Below are 27,575 nucleotides of genomic sequence, written 5' to 3'. Positions count from 1 at the left end.
CACATCTACTTAAAGTATTAGAATGACTGCTGGGTATTAATCCCAAGACGACACTTATTTTGTCTGTATCTTATTGTAATATGGACATAAAAATACAGGTGGTCAGACTGACAGAGTCATGTTAGGGCGGGGAGAGGAAAAAGCTGCTAGGATCTATCAGTAGGAGTATCAAACCTTCACACGCCCTGTTGTCTATCAACACCATCAGTGTCAGTCTGGTTTATACAGGACTCATCACTAAGTTCAGACCTAAGCCTACCAAGGGAACAATCAGAGTTTCTTCAAGAATCACAAATCTAAATTTAAAAATATTGTATCCTGAAAGAAGTCTGGTTATTTAAGTTTCTAGTCTATTTCTTGCAATCAGGGCAGCAGTTGTCCCCCTCTTTCACCCCGAGTCACTTTAAAATACACAATGCATAAACAGTGAGTTCTGATGTCATCCACTATAATCCATACCTCCCAAAATTTGAAGTTTGTTATTTGGGACAGCAAGTATGGTGATGCATCACCGAAAAGGGGACATGACCACTATACGTGGTTGTGCCACAATGTGGCATGCCACATTCCCACAGGGGTGTGCCTAGTGCTTCTGAAGAGCTAGGCTGTCCACAACCCCGTAAAAATACCTCTGAGTTGCTGTATGTTCCTGTGGCAGGTGTGCGCGGCACCCACTCACTGTGGTAAGAGCAGGACACACCTCTCAACAGTCCCAGCAGTCCAGATAAAGTCCTGACTATCAGTGGCAGGACAGTTAGGAGGTGTGTATAATCAGTCAGTTCTCATGTTCATTAGGACAACTTTTATAAAAAAAAAAGTCCTCTTGGACTCCTGTGGCTTGCATAAAAGGTATCAGCCTACAACCTCCATCTTCTAAATGGACACAGAACTTTCTCAACCTTCTAATATCCATAGTTTATTATGCCATATATAAAGCTGTACCAACCATAAACTACCTAATTCCTTTAATTTTTACAGATTGTTAGATGTATAATGTTTCTGCAGGTCCACTGAACAGTGCCATGGTTTAACTACACCCTGACAGCTACATATTGGTATATTTAGCCAAGCATTCTGATCATCAGCAGTAACTATTTCCACTTCCATGCACCACTGTTTGACAACAAATTAATAAACCTTGATAGAAAAAGGGAAGTAAAACCTAAGCAAACAATCACCAGCATCCTAGTTACTGCTAACAACTCAAATCACAATCTTCCGAGCTGCTAAAACATGCAAATAGCTAAACAGACAATAATATTTCTAGTGGCAACATTCAACACATAAATATGGCAATCTCTCTCCATAGAAGATGGTTAGAATACCTATTATGCATTGCACAGGTGTACTCCCCTGACACCACAGGGAGAGGCCTTGAGAACAGGCAGTCAGCCAGACTTAGTGGCTATTGCTAAGCAAAGGTCCAGGTGCCCACTGTGAAAGTCAACGCAATTAGTTTGGCTCATTCCTGTCTGCAGACCTATTGGTTACATCATACATAAGTCCTCCACTGTTATCAGACAGTGCACACTGGTATTGAACGGATGTATGTTGCTGAAATTAGGCCTTCAGTTAACGCAGGCTATTTCCTCTGTCCAATGCTTGATAGGCTGTCAAGAAATTATGAGAATGTCCCTTCTTCCAGCAGCTGAAAAATTCAATTAAATGATGCCAGATACTGGCGGGCATTTTTCCACTACAGAAATGGTGAAAACAAAGACATGTGTATTTAGTATACTGTACTGCTGCTAACTTAACTAGACACCACACAACATGGCTTTTCAAGTTTCAGAAATGTACAAATACATCATATATACACAAACTGTAAATGGCACTACACAATTCCACAAATGGAAATAAAATAGAGATTTTGTGTGTATACTAACTAGTACATGGTGGACAAAACTATGTTCCACTCTGCACACTTCTAGTCACATGGCGTTGTTGAGTACAATACAGTAAAAACTACAATGTTCTCAGGCAGGCCGGGATACAAGCCTCCCACCTTCTCCCTGCTTTATTAGTGGTAGATCTAGCTCAGATGTCCCTAGGTCAGGATGCTAACTTTAACCATGCCCCTTACTGCTTTACCACTGAGCAGCATATTGCGTAAGGAAAATAAATGTTCGGCACTCACACAACTTCAATCCTATCTGAGAAACTGAAAGGCGCATTCTTGCAACTTTTTTACTTTCTAGAACTTTCCCTTCACACAATTTAGCTTTGCCAACAAGCCAGCTAATAAAAACCTATTGAGCTGCCAAAATATTTAATGCATTAAAATGCCAGACAGCGTGACAGGATACATATCACTATTTCCAGCTACTCGTGATTCTCCATCACTACAGTCACAATATTCCAAAAACATGCACACAAACATCTGCCGCCATCTCACTGCGTGATGAGGCAGGAAGTATTCTTCCTCTATTTATTTTAAAATCTATTTACATGCCTATTGGTTCATGGCAATAATGGAGTCAGAAGACAAAGCTACAACCTGATGCTTGTGGTAGACATTAACTGCTCCAGTTATACTGCAGTGCTGCGTGACAGAGGCGAATAGGGGTAAATACTTTGTCACATTTATTTCTTCCACTGAAGAGCCTTTTTAAACAATCTGAGCAAACCTAGTTATCATTTAAATGAAAATGACCCCAATAAGACACATTTTTCGCCACCTGTTGAGGCCAGCCTGTAAACATTTTACCGTCTCACCCGCCCAGACCTGATTTCATGCTGCATTCATTCTAAACTTCTGCAATGCGTTTCAATTACATTTAAAGAATGACATTGAGAATCTTTGATTTTATAGGACATATCTTTGTAATCAGTTCCCACAATGCATTGCTGTGGAATTACTGCATTTGCACAGTTACTAATAATAAGGTTTTGTTTTCTTCACGCAGTCCAAACTACTAAATAATAAATCATACCCTGCCATACCGGGTCTCAATTATTATGTTTCATACAGATGCAGCTTTTTAGTACTCTTTCAAGTATTAGAGCTGAAGACAGAGCTACTCTTATTGTGGCCTTATAACAATGTAAAATACCGGACCTGTCAGCATTAATGTTCTGATTTAACAGCAGGGAATGGAGGAGAAGGGGTAGACACTAAACTATTAGAAGATATTCCAAAGTATTGTAGTACACATAATAGTAATATTATATACAGTCCAGAGCATCAGCAATTTTTAATGCAACCATACTAGCCATTTCTTTCAGAAAGAATTTAAATTGGGGGAGATGCCTGAAAAAGACCTAAAAAAGTTTTCTATTTTTATCATAGTCAATTAACTCCTTATGTAATAATTTTACTACACAAAATGAATATATGTTTAGAAGGCAACTTATTGACCAAATTTTTTCTTACATGCAGTATTTATTAAGAGGTCTATTAAAACTTCTACATGGAGACAACTCAGAAGCAGACTTAGCTAGCTGTGGGCCCTGATGCAGGGAAGAAGGAACCAGGTCCCCCAACCCTCCGGACGCTCTGCATCTGCCATGCAGCAGGCCCCATTATCTCCATGTGCCCCGATGCACGGCACCTGCAGCACCAATGGTAGTTTCGCTACTGGGACAACTGCTACAATTACAACAACACTTTAGTGTAGTACAAGATAAAAATAAGCTTGCATTGCATTACTGAGCGGCATGAGTTTGAAGTTAGAGAGAAAGTCCTGGTGACATCACAATGATGTTGCCATACCAACCCCAATATGGAACTTCTGCTTTGGGGACAGTGCTCAGGTTGCGCACCGAGTTTTACTATTAACTTGCCTTGGCGCTGAATGAAATCGCTCCACAGTACCAAAGGATGTCAATGATGGCCCCATTCCAGTTTGGTGAGAGAGACAGACAGTTCCAATAATAGTGAATGTATATTTACAGACTGCTGCACTAAGGCCCAGTGCAAAAGAATGTAGAAGCCAATCCTTTGACTAGCTATATTCCTAAACGGCTTCAACAAATATGTCCAGGGGGCCAGCAAAAGTAGTACTTTTAAGTCACATCTGTGCTATTAATTGTAAGAATTTGCCTAAATGCCAAAAGGCTGGATCTGTATTCATTGTGGAAACCTACACGCACAGCGGTTTTGTAGAAATCTAGTATAAAATAGCCAAACTGGCTAACACAAACGCTACATAGTGCACTTAGCAACAAAGTTTGCTGCCATTGGGTTAACAGTCGGCGACTTTGCTGTTAGGACAGGAGGTATACCAGGGGCAAGTTCGTTGGCTGTATGGCTTACCAGTCATGTGCTCCGAAATCCCTTTCACTGCTGGGAAAGTAAATTCTCAGTAATTAAAGGGATTTTAAGTGAGCAAGTGAGAGGGTCATGTGACCAACTGGGTGGCAAGAGATTGTTCCTGCTGCAGTATAGAGAGGGAAAAAAACAGCATGGAGAAGAAATGCTACAGCATTAGTAAGTCACCTGTCTGACTTACCTAAGTCAGGAAGGTGGAGAGTAAGAGAGACAGGGAGGCCGAGGAATAAATAAAAAAAAAAATACAATGGTAGATAGAGTTATTAGTACTACATTTACTTCCAAATATATTTTTTCAAATGGATGTTTCTTTGTTGTGAGTTTATATAATTGAAAAAAAGTCTCCTAAACAAAAAGGCTAGATCCGCTCCTTGTGTCTATTGATAACACAAGTCTGTGATGAAAGAGCTTTTTTAATGAATTTATGTGATACTTAGATTTTTGGCTTCTGAACACGAAAATGACTCCCGATTTTGCATATCACATCACGTTTTTCTGCAAAACGTGTATTTATGAATAAGTCATTCTTTTCATATTCTTTAAAACCATAAATGTATTATTCCTACATTTATTATAAAACATTGTCTTAAATGAATTCAGTCGGTAGTATAGAACGTTGCAATTCAGTTCTCATCATAAAACCTTCTGCCCAGTGCCAGATTAAGGTCCACATGGGCCTGGACCTGAAATTTACAAAGGGCCTAAACCCCATACTGTCTAAAGGAACATTGCACACACAACAACAACAACAACAACAACAGCTGGCGAAGGTGGAACGAATTACAACAGATGCAACACAGTTTTGCCCAGCCTACCACCACATACACTCACAGTACACACTACACACACACACACACTACACACACATTCATAGATTCTTCAAAAAGAAGTTTAAAACTGTTTTATTGCACAACGGCAACACATACGCGTCAATACCATTAGCACATTCAGTCTATCTTAAAGAAACCTATGAAAATTTGAAAACGGTTTTGGAACTGATTGGATATGCAAGACACAACTGGTTGATATGGGAGATTCTAAAATTTTATGAACGGTACTTGGCCAGCAACAAGGTTACACCAAATTCCCATGCTTTCTCTGTGAATGGGATAGCAAAGCTAAAAATTTACATTGGCAAAAAAACAATTGGCCAGCCCGAAAAAGTTTATAAATAGTGTCATCAAATCAGTTTAGTAGATCCAAAAAAAGTTTTACTTCCACCTCTACATATAAAATTAGGACTGATGAAACAATTTGTAAAAGCACTGCCTAAAGATGGAGAAAGTTTCAAATATCTTTAGCATCGGATATGTTAGGGAATTTGGTGCAAACTGAAGGAAGGCATTTTTACAGCCCCTGACATTAGAAAGTTAATAATAGATGAACATTTCGGGCGTGTGAACGAAGTCCACGCCGAAAGTTCCACAATACTCATTAAACAAGTGATTTCAAATTTTTAGGCAATGTCAAGGATCCAAACTACAGATAAATTGTCAGGGAAATGCTTAATAGCTACAGAAACCTTGGCTGTAATATGAGTTTAAAGGTACATTTTTTAAATCCTCACATTGAGCATTTCCCGAATAATCTCAGAGACTACAGTGAAGAACAGGGTGAACGGTTCCACAAAGACGATAAAGATGTAGAAAGATGTAGATGCTCTATCTACTTAAATGTATGGCTACCGCAGTTCTTATAATAAGTATCTGAGTCCATGTAATAAACCCTGCATGTGTAACATACTTATGTATAAGCATTTACGATGTATGATCCTGAATGAATATAGCACATTTATTATTATTATGCTTTAATGTAATCTTGTAAATTCCGTCATTTAATTCTGATATGTATGCGATTGTTTTTCTTTTCTTTTTGTTGTTTAGTATGTTTATATCTTAAAAAATTTCAATAAAAATACTGGATTTAAAAAAAAAAAAAAAAAAAAAAAAAAGATGTAGAAAGAAGATACCAGGGTCGTTGGGACGTCAGAATGATGGCTGACTACTGCTGGATAATACACAGAGACAACACAGACAAAACTTATAAGCGAAAAGTGACAAAACGAAGTTTGAAGTAAAAAAAACACAAGATATTAACGATTTTTTCAATAATTATAGTTTTGTTTCTATTATTGTTTGATTTTGTTGTTATTTTATTATGTAATTAAGACAAAAACAGTGATATTATCTACACTTCTTCATATTTCACAATAAATATGTCAAGAACAAATAAACTTCTTGTTTTTTTCTTAAAAATGTATAGGTAAATGTGATGTGGTATTTTTTTTATATACTATTTTTTGATGTACACAGGAGGAGTATAATGAAGAATATAAAATTATTATTAAACAAGCTTTTAATACCTTAAATTTTGCAGACCTGTGTAATCATACACAATCACAGTAAGGCAAAAGGGAATGCAAGGTATAATAGCTTTATTGTAAGGCATAACTAAATTGTTTCAAAGCCTTCATCTTTTCTAAGAATTATCCCATATGTCACCAAGGTTATCCTACTGTATCACTCACTGCGGGATAAAACTGAAATACATGATGTGAAAACCACAGTTACAAAGTGTAAACATGAGGTGAAGGTGCATCTACTATGGTTATTACTAAAATGTGGCATTATAGTGGTTTTTGAGACCAGGTTTTGAAACGGTTTGAGCACAAATGGAATCAGTCATTGTTGTACTTCTATGTACTTTTTTGCTGATCTCTTAAATCAGAAATAGCTTGGTGTTGACCCATGCTCTGTTCTATTTAGCAGAGAAGCTCACATTTGCTACAAAATATTCAACTGGCTCTAAAGTTTGAAAAGTTGCTATAAATTATGAAACTTTAGATACTAAAATTCACCCAAGACAGAGACATTCAAGCTTAAATGGCTACACTGCATAGTATTTTAACAATTTTCCATGCAAACAGTGAACATGGACACAGTAATCTATGCTGCTTGAATTAAAAAACATTAACAATATGTTGCATAGTTGAGCCATTTAAGCTTGAACAGGCAACATTGTATAGTTTATGTTAATGTCTTGTTTTAACTGTGAGCTGTTGCTTGAACTTAAACTGCGAATTTGTCCACAGCAGTCGAATCCAATTCAAATGCCTGAAATAGGCCAAATTCAATCAAACTGATTTGAATAATTAATGCATCTTTACTTTTCAGTCAATATATTGACTTCTATACAGGTGTGAGAGCAGAGGATGAGGTATGCCTGTAATATCCGAGGTGCTCAGATACATTTCTAGTTGTGAAAATATTCTTTTACAGCTGTAGTACTCCTGTTTTTAGCACTGTACTAGTCATATTTAGTATAGAGATGTAATGTATTTGTTTCCAGTCAAATGCTACAAACCAGCAACATGTTGGCTTCACTTACACTCTCCCAAGTAGAAGTATTCAATAATATGGGGAAGTTCTAGAACCGTATCACAAATGCTCTCAGACAAAAAAATGACATACAATTACACTTAATTATTGGGGGTAAATACATTGCTGGATAATCATCCTAATCATTAACATTTATTTATGTAGCGGCTGCAAAGTTCGTAGCGCTTTACAATTGGTAACAAACAGTAATAAAACAATACTGGGTAACATGTACAGAGAGGTAAGAGGGCTCTGCTCTATACACATTTTGCTAAATAGCAGATTATGAATGCATTAATACTATTAGGCTTCATAAACCATATCTTTGGCCCTGAGCTAAATTACTAAGTCTGATCCCTTGGTCTGAAAGCCTTCAATAAATGAAACACTTACTCAGAGACTGAGAAACTTATGAGAAAATAAAACTTGGCATCAGAAACACAGCACATTTACCCACTGAAAATGGGGCTGCATAATTCAATTAAAATATCCTAAGAATACATGAATGATTCTTCATTTAGTGATTTGTTCTGCCCAATCAACTCTTCCTTTAAAGGCAATGGTTCCCAAACTGTGTGCCACAGCGATCTCACAGGGGTGCCCCGGCCAGGGCTGGTGGTAAGCAAGGCGGGGGACTACTTGGTAATTATTTTGGATTAGGGGTGCCTAGAAAAAATTATGGAGACTATAGGGTGCCTCCAACTGAGAAAGATTGGAATCCACTGCTTTAAGGAAAGTAAAAACAAAACAAAGCTACAACATTTAATTTACAAAATGATCTGCTAATAGACTTTGACATTACCAAATTAAGCATAGTCACTTTATTACTTGCTATGTATAAAAATATGAACCAATCTTAACATTAACCTCAGATATGTTATTCAGGACTTTCATAACAAAGTACAACAAATTATTTAATTTTGAAGCAAGTAATACCTTTAAAAAAAGGTAGATATGTATTTTGGTTAATTCTCCATTATCTTTAGCGATGTAACCAGAAAGGACCATAGAACAATACATTAGACTAATTTCTGCTCAACACAATGTTGAGCCATTTTTATTGAATGAGCTGCACAATATATATTTCTGGGTGCTACAGAAATATGTTTAACATGTCTGAACTAGTGATAAGACTATATTTAAATGCAGTAAAAAAAATAGTTTGGGTTTATTAAGTACACAATAGGAATTATTTTTATTGAATAAGCTGCACATCCTGTGATAACAAATTATGAGATATGTGATCTACAGGGCAAATCTCAATTTATTGCTTTGTATGACCATATGCACTAAACTGTATATACAGTAACTGCATAGTAATACTCCATATATGCAAAGCCTGATTAGGTACCAAATATTGCTTCTTAACTGGCATTCCCTCCGCCTCCTATCAAACTGTGCGGTCAGGTCCGCTGACAGCACAGTTTCCTTTAAGGGACTTAACTTTGGCAGCCAAGTAGAGTGCATTTTAGGACCAGAACCTGAACAGCTATCATTCAGATCAACAGCCAGAGATAGTAATGGCTAATAGCTGTTCTTGAGCGTAGCGCGCGGGGGAGGAGTGAGCATGACAGGGACAGTGTGAAAAACTCTGGGGATATTTCAAAACTAATTTATGTTTTAGGTATGGCGCACCAAACCACAGAAACAAAGACTTATTTAGAAAACCCTAAACCCTAAGCCTTAGGTTACCAGAAAATAGATCACACAGCTGTATACATTTTTTGAAAATTAAAGGATGAAAGTTACAGCGCTGATCCGGGCAAATGTTTTATTGGGTCGAATTGCAACAACAGTGCTGGCAGTAGGCAGTGTAGACAACAATAAGGGCTGCTATTTTTTTTTTTTTTAAGAAAAATACCACGACCTTCCTGTTGCAGTTTGGCAAGTACATAAACATCACTACCATGTGCTATTGGGTAACATTCTCCTTCTATCATCAAGTCCTTACAAATATTGTCACACTAATAATAATAAAAACATTTTTTTGCTAAACATTATCACTCAAATGAACTGGTCACTGCCTCCCCCAAGATCAGCACACACAACAATCCAATTGGCTACAGGGTGTATTACCATCCACTTCAAAACTGTGGGCAATCTGGCTGAGTAGGAGATTGAATACGAGTAAGTGCTCTTACCTTAGTTACACACTTCTGAACAAGTGTAAAATCTGGGAGAATATCAAACCTGAGAATGTAAAATGGGGGTTTGACTATTTACAAAATTACTACATTGAGTCACTTCTGTTTATCAGTCTAATGAAACACAGGACAGAACTGAAAGAAAGATGTGGATAAATGTGAAAGATTTACTGTAAAGCGCTACGAAATATGTTGGCGCTATATAAATAAATGATGATGATGATGATGTGGATGACTCTAGTCATATGACATAACAATGGTACACTTTTTGAAAAACCTGGTTTACCACACAATAGACTTAAATAAACAAACTAAAGAAAACAAAAACACTACAGAGTCATATTGTGTCTTTTTGGCAATAGAGGCCAGTCAACCAAACCTGCAGTAAACTGACACAAGGCTACAAACACCCCTTAGAATAAAGTATTCTAGAAATAACAGTATAAGTTTTCCAATGCAAAGAGTTGGTTCTAAAAAATAAAATATGAAAAACAATAATATGTGGTCTGTTGTACTGTTGTTTATTAGCAATACAATGGTCTTTTTGATGAAAAGAACAACTTTCTTTCAAATGCCATTTTTGTATAGGTTTATGAGTGCTTATAAATTACAGCTGTGAAATACAATGCCACCGTTTTATAGTGCAGCTCATTTTTTATAGGCGGACTACAGGAACAATGAGACGTTTGTGTGCATGGCTCTGTTCCACCCACACTATTGTTTAAGTCACATAGTCTGGTATACAGTGTACACTGCCCTCCAGCAGGCTAGAAATACATACAGATTAAGATGGGAAAACTGCTACGCTTTTCTGATCTAATGTCTATGCATAATTTTGTCTACAATAGATAAAAAAAAACACTGTAAAATAGCATAAAATACAATAACTATACAACTACAATGCAGCTTTCATGTACAGTAGACCCCTATAAATAATAAGAAATATAATGATGTACAAGATATGCCTACAGGGAGACAATAAAAATGTTATTCAAAAAACAGACAAACAACTGCCACATGTATACAATCGATTGTTTGCAGACCGTGGTTTGTCAATCCCTTTTTAATGCCACCAAGACATTCTAAAAAGTGTGTTAATATTGAAAAGAGCTGCTATCTGACAGTTTTCAATAAGGCCAATGTTTTGTACTAATAACATACACAGCCATATTTACGAGCAGAGCATTCCAGGCATGTGAAGTATTTCAACACATCCTGCTCATTGTCTAACCCAGCGGTTCCCAAACTGTGCGCCGCGGCTCCCAGGGGTGCCGCGGCGCTGTGACAGGGGTGCCGCGGCCAGGTAGCGAAAAAATAAATTAAAAAAAAATACTTACCAATCTGGAGGCACCCGGGACCCAGCATCCTCCCTCCTCACTTCCCATTGAACGTCGGGCGTGATGACGTCATCACGACCCGACAGTCTGTGACAAGCAGGGGAGAGGAGGATGCTGGGTCCCGGGTGCCTCCAGATTGGTTAGTATTTTTTATTTTATTTTTTTCGCTACCTGGCCGCGGGACACAGGGCAGCGGCGCACGGAGGATTGTCGGGGGGGGGGGGGGGGGTTTCCCCCCGCCGACCCAAAAAAAAAAAAAACCACAGAGAGAGCAGGCTGCATGCTCCGTTTCGCCAGCGCTGTCCTATACAGCAGCTGCGGCGCTGTCTATGAAGCGCCTGCGGCGGTGCTGTATACAATACAGCACCGCCGCGGACGCTTCTTTGACAGCGCCGCGGCTGCTGTATAGAACAGTGGCCACTTAGATAGCGCAGGGGGGGGTTTCTAGAGACTCAGAAACCCCCCTGCGTGCGCCACTGCAGGGGGGGGGCAGAGTGTGATGACAGAAGATGGCAGGGGCAGAGTGTGATGACAGTAGATGGCAGGGGCAGAGTGTGATGACAGAAGATGGCAGGGGCAGAGTGTGATGACAGAAGATGGCAGGGGCAGAGTCTGATGACAGTAGATGGCAGGGGCAGAGTGTGATGACAGAAGATGGCAGGGGCAGAGTGTGATGACAGAAGATGGCAGGGGCAGAGTCTGATGACAGTAGATGGCAGGGGCAGAGTGTGATGACAGAAGATGGCAGGGGCAGAGTGTGATGACAGAAGATGGCAGGGGCAGAGTGTGATGACAGAAGATGGCAGGGGCAGAGTCTGATGACAGTAGATGGCAGGGGCAGAGTGTGATGACAGAAGATGACAGGGGCAGAGTGTGATGACAGTAGATGGCAGGGGCAGAGTCTGATGACAGTAGATGGCAGGGGCAGAGTGTGATGACAGAAGATGACAGGGGCAGAGTGTGATGACAGTAGATGGCAGGGGCAGAGTCTGATGACAGTAGATGGCAGGGACAGAGTGTGATGACAGTAGATGGCAGGGGCAGAGTGTGATGACAGTAGATGGCAGGGGCAGAGTGTGATGACAGTAGATGGCAGGGGCAGAGTGTGATGACAGAAGATGGCAGGGGCAGAGTGTGATGACAGAAGATGGCAGGGGCAGAGTGTGATGACAGAAGATGGCAGGGGCAGAGTGTGATGACAGAAGATGGCAGGGGCAGAGTGTGATGACAGAAGATGGCAGGGGCAGAGTGTGATGACAGTAGATGGCGGGTACAGAGTGTGATGACTGGAGATGATGGCGGGTACAGAGTGTGATGACTGGAGATGATGGCGGGCACAGAGTGTGATGACTGGAGATGATGGCGGGCACAGAGTGTGATGACTGGAGATGATGGCGGGCACAGAGTGAGAGGTGGAGATGAAGGAGGGCATAGAGTGAGGGGTGGAGATGAAGGAGGGCACAGAGTGAGGGGTGGAGATGAAGGAGGGCACAGAGTGAGGGGTGGAGATGAAGGAGGGCACAGTGTGTGGATGAAGGGCTCAGTGTGAGTTAGGTGTAAATTATTCTTTGACAGAAATATAATTGAAAAAAATATATTAAAATATTCTTATCCCTTGGATTTATTTGTAATATTTTTGCATACAACTAAATAAGTATTTCTGTTCTGACCTAAATACTTAATACGTTTTTTTGACCCAACTACTTATAAAAGGGGACTGCTCGGTAATTATTTTGGAGGGGTGCCTTGAAAAAATTATGGCGACTCTAAGGGTGCCGCGAACTGCAAAAGTTTGGGAACCACTGGTCTAACCTGATCCTGCTTTTAAGATTTTATACCTTTCCCAAATGCAAATTTCCAGTAACACTTTGTTTGCTCTATATGAGAATACAATTTTCAATACAAGTTTTATACTGTATGGAGCTATATATATATATATATATATATATATATATATGTCTAAAATGATGAATAATTAACAATAACTTAATATTTAGTATCTATCTTCATTATTCTTCTACATTAAAATGTTGCAGTCTTGTTCTGTATGTATGGAAAACTGCACAGTATGATTTCTCTTGATTTGCATACTGGATGTAATTTTCAGGATCCATTTGTATATTGTAAAAAGTTAGCATCATGTCCCGTGCCGTATATTCATGTACAATATACCTCATGTGACTTACAAAGAAACACCAATAAATTCCTGGAAATTGTATTAAAAAAAATGTATTTATTATTTTTGAGAAAGAATAGAACCAATGAAATTATTAAAAAGTGTTAAAAAAGTGTTAGAACTACTAGAAAGGTTCTTGGGAGTTGTAGGATTGTGAAATTAGGACACATTAACATAATATTTTATGGTGTCATGCCTGGTTAGTAGATACTATTTATTAAATGAGTTAGGATCTAGGGGTGGATCACACATTATCTCAATAGCAATACGGTACAAGACTTCCTGCACAATGCCTTCTTGCATCAACTTCTTTCCACACCAGGAAACTACTGAAGGGTCCACAATGAATTGTGTGAATTGCATGTGTGAACAGAAATGTCTTTTTACCAGGCCTTGGCTGTCGCCCTAAAAAACATATTAAACGTCTGGCTCCCACCTTCTGACACTGATCCTTCTGAATCCTGCAGTCTAAATTATATGTGGACCGTACTTATTACAACATTCTACTGTGCTTGATACTTGTTATTCTAACACAAACAATTTGCTAATATACAGATAAACAAGCAATGTGTTAGTTTTGTAACACTGCCTGTGGTGTGCAATACTGTTTTGGGTTTGCATTCTCAGAGTCCTCATAATGATCTCTTTATCCATACTTTGAGGACGAATTGATTGGAGTAACAATTACCCGTGATTATGAACCTTTATACTTTTTTTGTTTTTGTTTTTAAAAAGGGACTTTGGCTGAACATGGTGTATAAATGTCAACAGTTTAAGGGAAGATCTACCGGAAAGTGGAGCCACTTTTCGCTTTGTGCACAAATCACCCACAGCTGGGGGGACGTTATCCGAACCCCAGTATCACCTTTTATGAATAACAGCATTAGTGAGCAGACTAAAAGTACCGTAATCAGATACACAAATTAAACATGTATATTGGAGACGAATGTCATCATACAATTGCCATTAAATATATTTTGTGGACCAGTATCATCTAAAAATACCATTTATAGCACAACTCAATTTACCCTTGAAGCCCAATACAAATGTATTACAATCTTGTTCTTGCAGTAACTACCTAGATAAACTGATGGATCAATTTCATATTAAAACCCTTAATATATTAACAAATGTCAATAAAATCCATATCAAACTTCACTTTGGTAAATGAATACAGTATAAAAATAAATAAGTGTAAACAAGGATCACCATAGCCAGAAGACTGATAAAACTAAAGCTAGGAATTCATTACCTCAATAATAAACCGGGTTTGCTGATTTAATAAACAATGACATACACTTCTACAACCAAGTGAACAGAAAGAATTCCCCCAACCAGTAGTATTGTACACTTCTACTGGAAATATGTGGCTATTTGTGCTTTTAAGACATAACTAGCAACTTTCTGTATGGACGACTGAATATCAATATTTTAAGTTTTCAAAAAGGTGTACAATTTTTTTTAAACTATAATGCTTAAAACTTTCTTTAAGCACACTTGTAATATCATTTTAAAAATCTCAGCATACGGAGAGTACTATAAAGTGGATTTGGGGAGATGGATGGGGTTAGGTAGGTTGGGTAAAAGGCCTGTCTGTCATTTCAAGCCATTGCACAGCAAACAATGTTATCTTCCTTTTAGAGAAGTCTGTGGAGTCCTTGATATCACCTTGACTGATAAGATGAAAGCTGGAGATATGCCCTTTGGAAAGATCATAGTGTGCTAGTCTTTGGGGGAATATACATACTTTATTGACAGTTAAGACAGATCTGTCCTTTGTTTCCAGGATTGAAAATAAAAGATTTGACTGGTCAGTTTTTTATGTAGTTAATGAAAAAGCAGTTACTTCACTGGCCTGACACACCAGAATGGGATCTGTCCTGCTGTATTCCTCACTTACCAGTCACTCTTCTCCCTGTTATAGAACTGACATTTCACTGGTATTCAGCCACGATTAAAATACATTCTAATTACTATATATAGTGAAGTATGTTTGCATACTAATTAAAAATAACAGTCTGGTAACTGTAAATGTGTATAAACAATGTCAAAAAGGCTGGAATAAAATGAGACAAATCTCTATTGCCCTATAAGGATATTTTGATGCTCAGAACAGTTCTTAACTGTACCATATTTGTTCGTCCACCCTTTTTAAGTATTAGAGGATATGAAGAGTCGTGAAAAAGAAAAGCTCCTGCGGAAAGGGAGTGAGAATACCTAGTTACGTAAATAAACACATTCCTGTGTGTCCACATCAGCACACTATTACAACAGTGACGTATGCGGCACAAGGCTGTGAGGAGTGAGAACCAGATTCTAATGCAGCCTGCGATCAGCACATTTGTAGACAAGTAACAACTTGTGTACTCTATGTTGTGTGCAAGTCTGTCGTTACACAACGCGCTTCAGAGCTGACAAGAAGTGCAGACTCAAAATCCATTAATAAACTTGTCTGCTATTGTGGCAGTGAGAAGAGTTTACTCACAAAGATGATAAGTGTCTAACCGATACACTGGGTGTTGCACCTAAAATTTGTTCACCAAGTTATAGTGACACATACGTAAGTCTTAATGCAGTGCATAAACTGCAAAAGTTTTGTACAATTGCACCTTACCATCTGACTGTTCAGTGCCAATATGGTGGTGCCACACTAACTTTAAGCTAATAAATTAGTCTAATCGTGCACCTCCTTGCTCTGAGATTCATAGGCATCTATAATGTATGTCTACTTTTATTAATCATTATGCAGTTACCAAACATTTTAATAACAAATACCAATACTTTCAATAATCACACTAATAAAAATAAAATCTAGTTTTTGCAATGCTCTGCAAAACTAGGTGCACCGATGCAGCTACTATATACTTTACAAGGAATGCCCTTCACTTCTTCCCATGACCTGAGCAAACATCGTCTCCTTCATAAACACGGTCATCCTGCTCCGCAAACCCTTGCACGTGGATCAGAAATTCACTTGCACAAATTGTGACGAACAGTGGCGCGAAAACAGTAGTAGGGGCAATTTACAAACTGCAAAATCCACACATCTTGAACTCTTTTTTTATGTGCACAAATGTGCTTATTTGCTTATCAAGAGCATGTCAATGTGTACTTCCACTTGATGATCTTTGGAAACACCACTATAAAATAAATATTTACCTAGTTTTGCGGGTTGACGGATTTCTGAGGAAAATATGCAGGGTGGAAACAGTAAACACGTCACAGCCTACAACTACTTTAAAACCCTTTCTTCATAGAAATGTCTCAATTTTCCTTCTAAAATACTGCTCAGTTTAGCAACATTTACATCTTAAATGATTCATAATAGTGTGGGTCCATTGTAAATTTTTTTACTGCAGGTGTTACTTTTGTGTGCTTATTACATTGATTGATGTAGAGGTCACCTATGAATCTGCTTGTCTGCAGAAGTACAAATGGAAGTTGCATAATACAGTACAATGCAGACACATTGAGACCCGATCTTGGGGGCATCATAGATGTTGGAGAATTCAAGCCCTTTTGTGGGGAGACAAAAAGTTATGTGCCCTGCTACAAAGCAGGGACCGCTCTACCCTTTTATCACATTTAAATAATCCCATCCTGCAAAATGATATACTGTTTCTGGCCAAAAGTAGGCGCACGCGTGAGCCTAACCTACACTTAGCAAGGAACGCCGCTGATCCAGCCAGTGCCTACCATTGGCTGGTGTACACTTTCGCATCCCGCAGATGTAGCCACCTTGGGATACAAATCCATGTGCTTCTATGCAAATGTAGGCTTGCGATGTCACCAAAAAGGCATTTGCGCTGCAGTTTTACACTTTTGCAGTTTGACCTTTAGTGTTATTTCTGATAACGAATGATGTCAGAGAATGACAAAGATAAGGATATCTTTCACAGTTATTTATTCAACAGTCCAGGTTTTCCTGAAACGGCTGAAAGGAGTTTGGTCTCACAAAAAGGGCATGTGTGCGCAATTTGGATGGATTGGAGGTATGGTCTATTTTTGCCTGAATTCCCAAGACTGTGGGCAAGTATTTACTTATGCATTATAATATTAGAATAGATTTCGTGGTCACATTTTCTTAAAAAAAATAAATAAATAATGCACTAAAATAAAGACAATACTATTCATCAAGTAAAACAAAAAAAAAGGTAACTGCTTTAGCAAAATCTGTTGAGATCTCTCCTTTACCAAAATATTATTAAAAGTACATTGGCAGTAGAACGACGAGGAAATATCCACATCTTTGAAGCTGAAACCAAAATGTTTTGAACAGTTTGACTGTGGATAAATGTGAATTCCAAAGCAGTTACTTAAAATTCTCTCTTTGCCTTATTTGTTCTTGATTCTCAGTCATGGCTCTTAACTCCTGCTACTCCTATCTAGTACTTATTGGTATGTTAAACCACCAGCTCTTTCCATCTCTCTGTCTGATAAGAAAGTGGATGTTTATGTGTTTGCCTGTCCGCAGCTAGGTAACGTTCCTTACCTCTGTAAAAACAGAGTAATCTTTTCAATAACATGTGAAGCCCATAACCCCCAGGTGATTAAGGGACGTACACAGGTACTTCATTCATATGCTCCAATTACTAATTTATATTACAACAAAAAAATGTACAAAAAATATCTAAGCATTAATTTTCCGAATGTTAAAAAATGTAACAATAGTTTTTTTTCTCATTAAATTTCATCATTTTACAAGGACAAGGACAATATACAGCACACTTTTAACCAAACTACTATCTATATATATCGCTTGCAAAACATAACATGTCCCTCAGCAATCAATGCAAAACTTTGATCCAACAAGCGCAAGATAACTGAATAAAAGCAAATTTCTGACTGGTCACTAAAGTTTCCATTGCATCGAAGACGTGAACTTCGTATTCCTAAATCTTGAAAGTGGCTAAAGCACGAATAAACTACAACACTGAAAATTTCATAAATTAACCATTAAGTTGAAATAAATTGTTCAGTGTTACCCTGACATTCCACACTATATCTCTGTCAAAAACCAAAGCATTACTTCCCCACTCCATTATATAGATCTGAAGCCCCAAATTTCCCCCCCCCTCCCAATATTTGGCCATTGTCATAATGGGATCCGATGCTGCGCAAAAAGCTGAAACTTTCTGTGAAATGACTAGTTCTACCCAGGGCCGGATTAACCCGAGGTCTAACTGGGCTATAGCCCAGGGGCCTCGGGCATCCAGGGGGCCCTTCAAACTCCTCAGCAGCATTATTGATCGGTCGGGGGCGGGGGCGCCCCCGGCCCGATCGATGCTGCTGAGTACTGTCAGTGCAGTCCTCCGTCCCGGCGCGCTGTAGTCTGCTTACTGAGGATATCTCGCGAGAGTTCATGAACTCTCGCGAGATCTCCTCAGTAAGGAGCTTACAGCGCGCCGGGACGGAGGACTGCACTGACAGGTAAGTGCTTGGGGGGGGGTCTTCGCGGGGGGTGGGGGGCGGCAGATGGCTCACATTGGGGGCCTCGCGGGGAATGGAGGGCCCCTTAGCCCAGGGGCCTCCATTCCCTTAATCCGGCCCTGGTTCTACCCGAGTCAACCAGTCCACACAATGCATTTATGCACGTCACGGTCTGCATGTTTAGTTAAAAAAGCACCTTTTAACATGGTAACCTGCTGCAGAGACATGGAAGAGCACAGTGGACATATTTAGTTATATATTTATATTTATTTATAAAAAACCTGGTTATGCCAACATTCAAGTCACTAATACATAGATGAATGTGACATAGTGGTTTTATTTGCTGTTTAAATTGAACACAAATGCAATGGTTATTACTATTAAATTACTTATTAGTATTAAATTAATTGTACATCTAGAAAGCTACTAAATATTCCAGTTTTAGTGAGTTTTGAAGTTCAAATACACCTGCAAGCTAGTGATAGATGTAAAGCAGTTACTAATATGAATTGGCTGTACTGTGTGCCCAGGTAAGAAGCTCTGAGGTGAGCAAATGCCTGCAGGCCAGTAAGATGTATAGACCACATCTATAGGTTTGAGGCCACTGCCGTAAAGAAAAAAGTAGTTTCCGTATATATCCTTGTGTGAGCTAAAGCTGTCAATTAGCATTAGAGTCATGTAGACCTGATCAAGCAGGACTTTGGCTAAAAATCACTCTTTTCCACATAGCACCAACATCAGCTTAAAGACTTTGCTTTCTGTAAATCCACCATCCATTCTAAAGTGCAGGCAATTTGGAGCACTGCAGCTGTTATAAGACTACAAATCCCAGCCTACCCTTCATGCTGTAATTCCACTTGTAGTACTCAGACAGCAATAGAGCTACAGTGTATCATTGCCTGCTGTAGTGTGTATAGTGAGCATTACAGGGTCAATGTGCATTAAGTGAAGCTACAGATAAGAATAACAAGCAACATTACACTGATTTGCACTGCTCCAGCGTTACCTATAACTGCTCGGTAGAATCCTGTAAATTTGTTTAAAGCATATTATACCCAGCAAGGTTATTATTACACAAGTAAAATTACCGATTTGTGTAACACCTTTTAAAAGAGTCTTCCACTTTAAATATGAATTGTATCAAACCACCAAATCCCCTCCTTCCCCTGTGTTACTTTATTACAGTGTATTTAGCAGGGTCCCAGCATTCACATATTAGCCTGCACTTCTGGCAATCACCTTCAGGGTTGCCTGGCTTTTTCAATGGCAGAGTTTCTAGATAAAATTCAGGGAAGGACAACCACCAAAGTTCATATTTTAAGAGAGGAGGAGCGATTTAGTACAGTTCATATTTAAAGTTGAAAACTACTTTAAAAATATTTTCCCACATAACATATAGTAATGTAATGTAGTATATTGTAACAGAAATATGTAATCAAACAATAAATGTACCGTAGGTCAGGTTAAGCTACCAAAGTATTTGGGAACAAAATAAATAAATAAATACACATAATATAATAATGGTAGAATAAGAAAAAGGCATTGATTTGTTGCTCCTTTATCTAACTGAAGAGTAGGATGTAAGTTGATGATGCCATTAGTTTTATCTAGTAAAAGTGGTGCTTCTGGTGTATTTTGGTGTGTACGTGAAAAAAATCTTAACACTACGGGTACATCTGTGATTGTTTTGTCCCAGTAAAGTAACCTATGTAGGTATTTTGTGTTCTATATTCCATCATGGAACTGTATCAAAATTAATAGTTTACAGTTTATTGCATCCAAGGCAGAGAATTGCCTGGACATCGATAACGGACCATAGGAAGAAACGTATTCCCCATATATCATCCAGTCTGTGAACAGCCATTGGGTATTTGGACTTACCTCTGCATCATGCTCCTGCAGGCTGTAGGTCTTTTTTAGGCATTGCAGAGTCTTTGCACATATTGCATTTTCCTCTAACAGCAAATCCAAAAGCAAAACCAGCTGATCTGGAACAAGCTGCGAACAAACAAAACATTTTTTTGTTACTGGAGTTGTTAAATGCAAAGTAATTATTCATATGAATCATTCTCAAGCTACTCCATTAAAAAGTCCGTATTGTTTAAAATAAAATCAATCAAATCTGTCCACAGGAATTAAGAAGCACACAGGGAACACCTCACTAATAGTATGATTTAGCATACAAACATTCAAAAGTACTGTAACAAATTGCACGTTCCTTATGCATTTTTTTGTATATGAAAAAAACAAAACATTTTACAATTGCCATTATATTGTAGTTCTGTAATGCAGAGGCTCTGAATGTAAAAAACATGGTAGGTGATAAAAGTGTCTGGGTCATAACACAGACATACACTGCACAGCATCTTGTCACTTGTTTCAAGGATTCAAGGAGCTTGTTGTAATTCCAATCTGCAAATATCCAGCCTGGTACAGACAAAACACTGCAAGTAAGCATGGTATACCAAAAGACAAACACATGGATAGAACAGAGATTGTTGTCTTCAGGGTTCCTTTCAATATTGTTTTTTTTCTTAGAAATATATTTTTAGACCATGTGATTCGCCTACGACTAGTTCAAGAAGAAACAAGACAATAAAAGAGCAACATAGCTCTGCACACATATAGAACATTTGTTTCATGCTAGTTTTACCACAGACACACTTTATACAACCCAGAGAGACACATGTATGTCATTTGTTACGAACTTGAAAACACTACTAAACAATAAATCCTCTTAAACTTTGTTGTTCAAAATCTATGTGCTTACATACAGCTATTATAGCAGGGTCTAGTTCAACCATTTCAGGGCTTGACATGTCCATGCTACATCCCCGCTCCTAAAACTCTGTCCATTGTTGTTTCTTTATATTTCTCAAGGCCAGGTGTTTGAGCCCATTGTACATTACAGGTCATTATATAGCTTATGTCAGCTCAAACTGTGATAGCAACAACAATGGCAGCCCTCCAGGCATACAACATCTCCGCTGCTATCACCACATATGACATTTACATAATACAGCATTCACATTTTACTAAACAATTTTCATTTTGTACCCCATCCTCAAATTTCTTCCCTGTAGGAGAAAAATATTTTTCTCTCATAAAAGACGGTATATGTTACCAAGAAGTAAAATCGCTATTGCTTTACTGACCAGGCCCTCAATGTCATCAGTCTCATTGAAGGCAATGTAAGAAATTTGTTGGACAACATAAACATTGCCACATTTCTGAATATATTACCCTCACTTAAAATAACTTTTTTTTTACATGACAAGTCGCATTGGTAGAAAAAAAAAATCTTCTAAAATGGATATTACCATATTTTCTAGTTTATAACATGCTTTAAATTAAGAAGATGCTAAATCAATATGACATATAGATAACAAAATAGTTCAGAATATTTAAATCATGCTGAAAATCTCATAAAACATAGCTATGTTTTTGTGAAATCAAATAAAATAACTGGTCTTAAATATCATCTGATATTTCATATAATACATATAGTATATAGATATATATGTTCATATAGCAACGGATTTTTCATAAAATCAATACTAATTTCATTTGTTAGCAGCAATCAAACATCAACACGTTTATGTATATAAAAAAAAATAATAATGATGTAACAAAACAAAAAACTCTATCCAAACCTGGTTACACAGAAAAAAAATCCCTACTTTTGTAATGTACAGGAGAGCTATAACCAAAAGGATAAAAACAAGGAATTAGAAATATGCATTACAAAACAGGTCATAACGCAATTAATAACGGTTATTGAGGATGGTTTGTATCGCTTTTCAAGAGCATATCTCCCAAAAAATAAACCTAATCCTTTTAAAAGAAGACAGACAGCGTTAGTGACCTGTTGCATGCCAGGGCTTGAAATGCAATAATCCTGTTCTACGGGAGGAAAAAATAAAATACTTGGAACTAAAAATAAAGCTGAAAACCAAAAAAAGGATATATTTTAAACTGCAGTAAATGTAAAGGTACAAAATTGGTATAAGTGTAAAGATTCAAACACGTCTCAACACCAAAGCTTCTTAAAGAGACGATAAAAATAATTCCATATTATGTAAAGGACTTCCAATATTACAACCTGGACAGAAAGTTTTACGTGGCACTTAAATAATTTCAACAATATAAAGTTAAAGAAGAAAAGTTCTACCTTTTTTTTTTTTGTTTTGCAAAAAATAAAAAAAAATAAAAAATAAAAAAAAGCAGGACACCGTCAATCTGTCACACAATAAATAATAAAAAAAAAAAAAAAAAAAAAAAGACCACCCACAGTTTTTAGACACAATATTCCAGTCTATACGCCACAGCAGGGACAAGTAATGTCAGGTTCCGGGTCTACACTACAAAACATTTGATTACTGACCTTCCCACAGTCATGAAATGTGACACAAGTACATCCCCAGCACAACCACTGTCGTTTGCACTACACCCAGGAGTGGGGATCATACAAATCACACTACTTCTGGCATGCCGAATATCCCATTTGGTTCAACCTGCACTTGAATGAAGGCATTGAAATCCTCCTCTGAGAGAAAATGTGCTGTGGACTAATGCAGCAAGCGATTGATAGTGGCGTGTTTTCTATTATTACTCCATTATCACGCTGGGATCTGTGCCTAAATGAGGCATACTTCCTCCCTGATGCCATTTCCTTTTATCCTGCCTGTAGTCTAAAAGCGGATCAATGGGAGTAATACATATGATGTCACTTCAATTTACAGACACTGCCTCCCTCTTTCTCATAGTTCAGATAGATCAATTCTTCCCAAAAATGGTTAAGAAATGCTTAGGGATCTTCATCTACCAGAAAAGGGTTCTCTGCTATATTTATCCAAGTTACTATAGCAAGAACTGTTTATACTGAATTAAAGGGGGGAAAAGGAGAACAGAGATATTTGAAAACACTGGGTCAATGTCAATGCAAACAATACACACATCTACATTAACCCTTTGTGCATGAAGAATACTGTGCAGTGATGTGTGGAAGGGAAATGATAGCATACATACAAAATATTGGTTGGAAATAAAAAATAAAACAAAAACAAACAAACAAAAAAAACACCTTTCGGCACATCCAAAACAAAATGCATTACATACATATTGCCAGACTGGAATCATATAATCATTCTTAAATCTATTGTTTTACAATTCTATAAACTGCTATGCTTTTTAGGCAGAGGGACACGCAGATGTTATATTTTGCAGACATCATGCAAGACTTTAAATGTGCTTCACTGAAGCTCGACACCTTTAGTCGGGAGCTTAAGCTACGCTGGCAATAGAAACACACACACACAGAGACATTTTCATCCCAGGCAACAGGAGTTACTGAACTTGTCAAGCGAGTATACAGCAAAAAAGATAAATACAGATAGTCCAACTATATAATGCACAGCATTACTTTATAAACTATTGAAATTACATAAGTAGACCAATGTTCAAATATTTCTATTTCATGCAAAATAAAAAAACAGATGTTCTCATATCTCCAATGTCTTTTACAATCCTTTTTTTTTATCTAAGCTTTCTGCCCTTTAACAAGAAGCCAAATTTAAGCAGGTTGTTGTATGTGGTTTCAGTTATTATGACAGAGCAGTAAATGATCCAATCTGCAATTTAGTGAAACCTGCAAGCAGTGTAAGGATTTCATATCCTCAACCTGCTTCATGTACTTGAGATGCATCTTCTGAAAATAAAACAAATATTTAGAAATAAAATAAATACAAAGCTGAAGTGAAGCTGTAACACAAAACACCCTGTACAAAAATATCTCTGCTCAATTATATTTACAAATAAGATAATAATTTAGAAAAATGATTTACTATGTCATTTACAATACTTCCATAATCTCTAAATATAATGCAATACACAATCTTGTAAATGAAATAAAAGTGCAGAACAGTTCATATGATGTTATGTACCAGCTCATATTATACAGTACATTTATCTCTGCAGTTATATATGCCAATTTGGGAGCTGCCATACTAAAAATATATCTTGCTGCCACAACCAAAGTATCCAAAATGCAGAGAGAAATGTATCTTTACTGTAAGGAGGTGAGTTCCTCTTCTCTTGGCTGTGTCTGTCCTGCTATTCCCCATCACTCTATTTCAAACAATTATACAGGCATATCTATCTATTTTGCTTGTAAACATTTGGGATTCTGGAGTTCATTAAATATGATGTTTTTTTTGAGGGGTTAGGTGTCAAAGAGAGAAAATGTGATTGCTAAAAGTTCAGACACTATGCAATGGTGTAAAGTAATACTGGGGTGAGGGGTTACAAAAGAATAATGCAGTTTATACATCATCACTAAAGACCTACCTATAGATGATCTTGTAGTCCTATATCTTGCAAAGGACCACACAAATTGGAGATGGTTTAAAGGGCCAACAGTGTACATCAATAAACCCGACACACTAAACAAAATACATACATCATTAACAAGCACATGCTACAGAACATTTACAGCAAAAAAATTACCCATTAGATGTCCAATTGCCTGTCTATGCTTTATTTTTTAAACCGCAAATAAGCATTAACCTTTCTGTACTAAAGATATATCTCTGTCGACCAATTATGCAAGTATTCTCTCCTTCATTTAACCCCCTACACAATCATTTCTAAATTGTTTGGGGTGCATTCCAGGACATGGGGCGTCTGGCTGAAGACAGGAGTAAAAGCTGTAACTCCTGAGTAGTGTCTGGGTTGGAATGTTAAGTACAGCGTATCCCCTTAGGCAGACACCAAAATTTCATTTATGGTTCAACGAGTTCAAATACTCATTATTCTCAATCTCATATTATCATTGTGATTTACAAACATCAAGAATACGTAGTCTTGAAATATGTGCTTAGATACAAGGTAATATGTGGTCCTGTCTCAGCCTGCCCTTGCAGGGTTTCAAAAGGGTATTCATGCAAATCAAAAAGTCACAATTTATAGGTATTGTTCGCATTTTGTTTTTATATCTACGTTCCCAGGTAGGGGGAAACAATCACTCTACCCAACACTTCACTGACCGGAGCCCTCAGGGGCTGCTCCATTCAGCTGTTTTTCACAGGGCAGTGTGATGTTGGGAAGGGGTGGTGTTGCCACGTGGCCAAGCACAGAATTTGCAGCTCACACCCTTATCAGGGGCTATTTTGGAATGCTAAGCTTTAACTCCCACAGCTAAATGTAAATGCTGATTTTTTCTAAATGCTTTGGATAATTGTTGCCTCCTTGAGGCCACAGGATTATTAAAACACAAATTTTCACATTTGTGTGTGCCAGAAATAAGATATAGGGTACCTATAAGTAATGCAGGTCAATGATAAATTACAGGTGCCATACTGACAACCCAGAGTGGCAATGGAAACATATGCACATATAAATGTGAGTGTGAAAAGTATCATTCATGCACCTAGAGACAAGCTGCAGAATGCCAGATGTCTATTGTCATATGATCTCTTGCCCATGTCAAGGAACTAACATTATTCACGATTTCATTATTCCCTAAATGTGATCACAATGATAAACAAAGCATAAAAAGAGAGCATGAAATAAACTATGTTAAAACTGTGACCTAGTCTTCTATACAATTACAAAACACAGAGATCAGGAACAGACTAGCTTACTGTTAATATTCTGCTGACCTAACATTTTGACACAAGCCTCATTTCAGTGGTACGTATATCACACGTGGAAAAAGATCAGAGAACTATTTAACAGTTAAATGTACCAAGGCTCCATATCCGGGGTTGCTCAAGGGTCTTACATTTGAAGGTCATAAGTTGCTTAAGACTAACTCTGAAAATATTTTCCATTTGTTTACCTTAAGGATGCTTATCCTACATACAGTACAGATGTTTTAAAGAAATCTAATTTGCCAACAGCTATAATTTTTTGCAGAATGCTGCACTACACAGTGATAATTTGCACATTTGCAGACTAATAGCAGTTATTGACACCTGTTAATGAAGTGTGCAAACAATAATTTGCAATAGCCTTTCAAATCACAAAAGGATTTGTTCTGCAGATCTGCTTGACTAAAGAGCAGACAGTCCAGCACTTAGAAGTATCTGGGAGCATGGGAATCCCATACATTGTATGAACTGGAATGTCCCAAGATACTAACCTACTTTTCACAAGATGAAGAGCTACCAAATATAGAGGTCACAGCCTTGGCTTGTAGGAAATTTGACTTACTGCTGTTAAAACTATAAACTTCATGAAACCTTTATACTTGAGCCATTATAAATGTTGATATCCGTTAACTATTCATAACATAAATTGCTTTCTGTGCATGACATTTGCATGAAGTGTGCTTAATATAAATCCCAGTAAATCTCAACACATTTTATATAATGGTTTTAAAAAAAAAAAAAAAAGAGACAGGTCCTCAGATTAAAGCCTGGTGATTAAATTTAGTAGATTATCTTCTGGTGGACACAACCAGAGTGGTACCAAATAGCATGTCAGATACAAGCAAAACACAAGGAAAATACTGGATTAAAATCTGATATCACAAGATAGTAACTCAATGAATCCAATAATGTAATGTAAATAATATCTATCTATCTATATATTACATATACACACACACATACATACTCACATACATACACATATAGATGGTTTAAATATACATGTTAACTATATAATATTTAAAGCAGCAATACCACGTAGTTTTTATTTATTTTTTTCAATGGCAAGTTAAGTACCTTTTAAGCATTCATCTGATAATCTATAAATCATCATCATCTTTTCAATATCTCTCTGAAGATATAGAGCTGCCAGGTGGACAGACACAAGATCACATCTCTCAGCATGTCATGT

At 37.6% G+C, this 27,575-nt stretch overlaps 1 protein-coding gene across 1 annotated transcript in view; it reads right to left on the bottom strand.

Annotated features, from left to right (window-relative positions):
• The window catches only part of AOPEP (aminopeptidase O (putative)), a 466,448-nt gene that overhangs the window by 18,923 nt on the left and 419,950 nt on the right, over positions 1-27,575 (bottom strand). The window contains exon 14 of the mRNA XM_075211079.1: positions 20,616-20,732. Coding sequence (XP_075067180.1) covers positions 20,616-20,732 — 117 coding nt within the window. The remainder of the gene's footprint in view (positions 1-20,615; positions 20,733-27,575) is intronic.

The sequence above is a fragment of the Mixophyes fleayi genome, chromosome 1 (genome assembly GCF_038048845.1).
Source record: "Mixophyes fleayi isolate aMixFle1 chromosome 1, aMixFle1.hap1, whole genome shotgun sequence".
Lineage (NCBI taxonomy): Eukaryota > Metazoa > Chordata > Amphibia > Anura > Limnodynastidae > Mixophyes > Mixophyes fleayi.
Note: the sequence above shows the minus strand (reverse complement) of the source record. Positions and strands in the feature narration are given on the sequence as shown.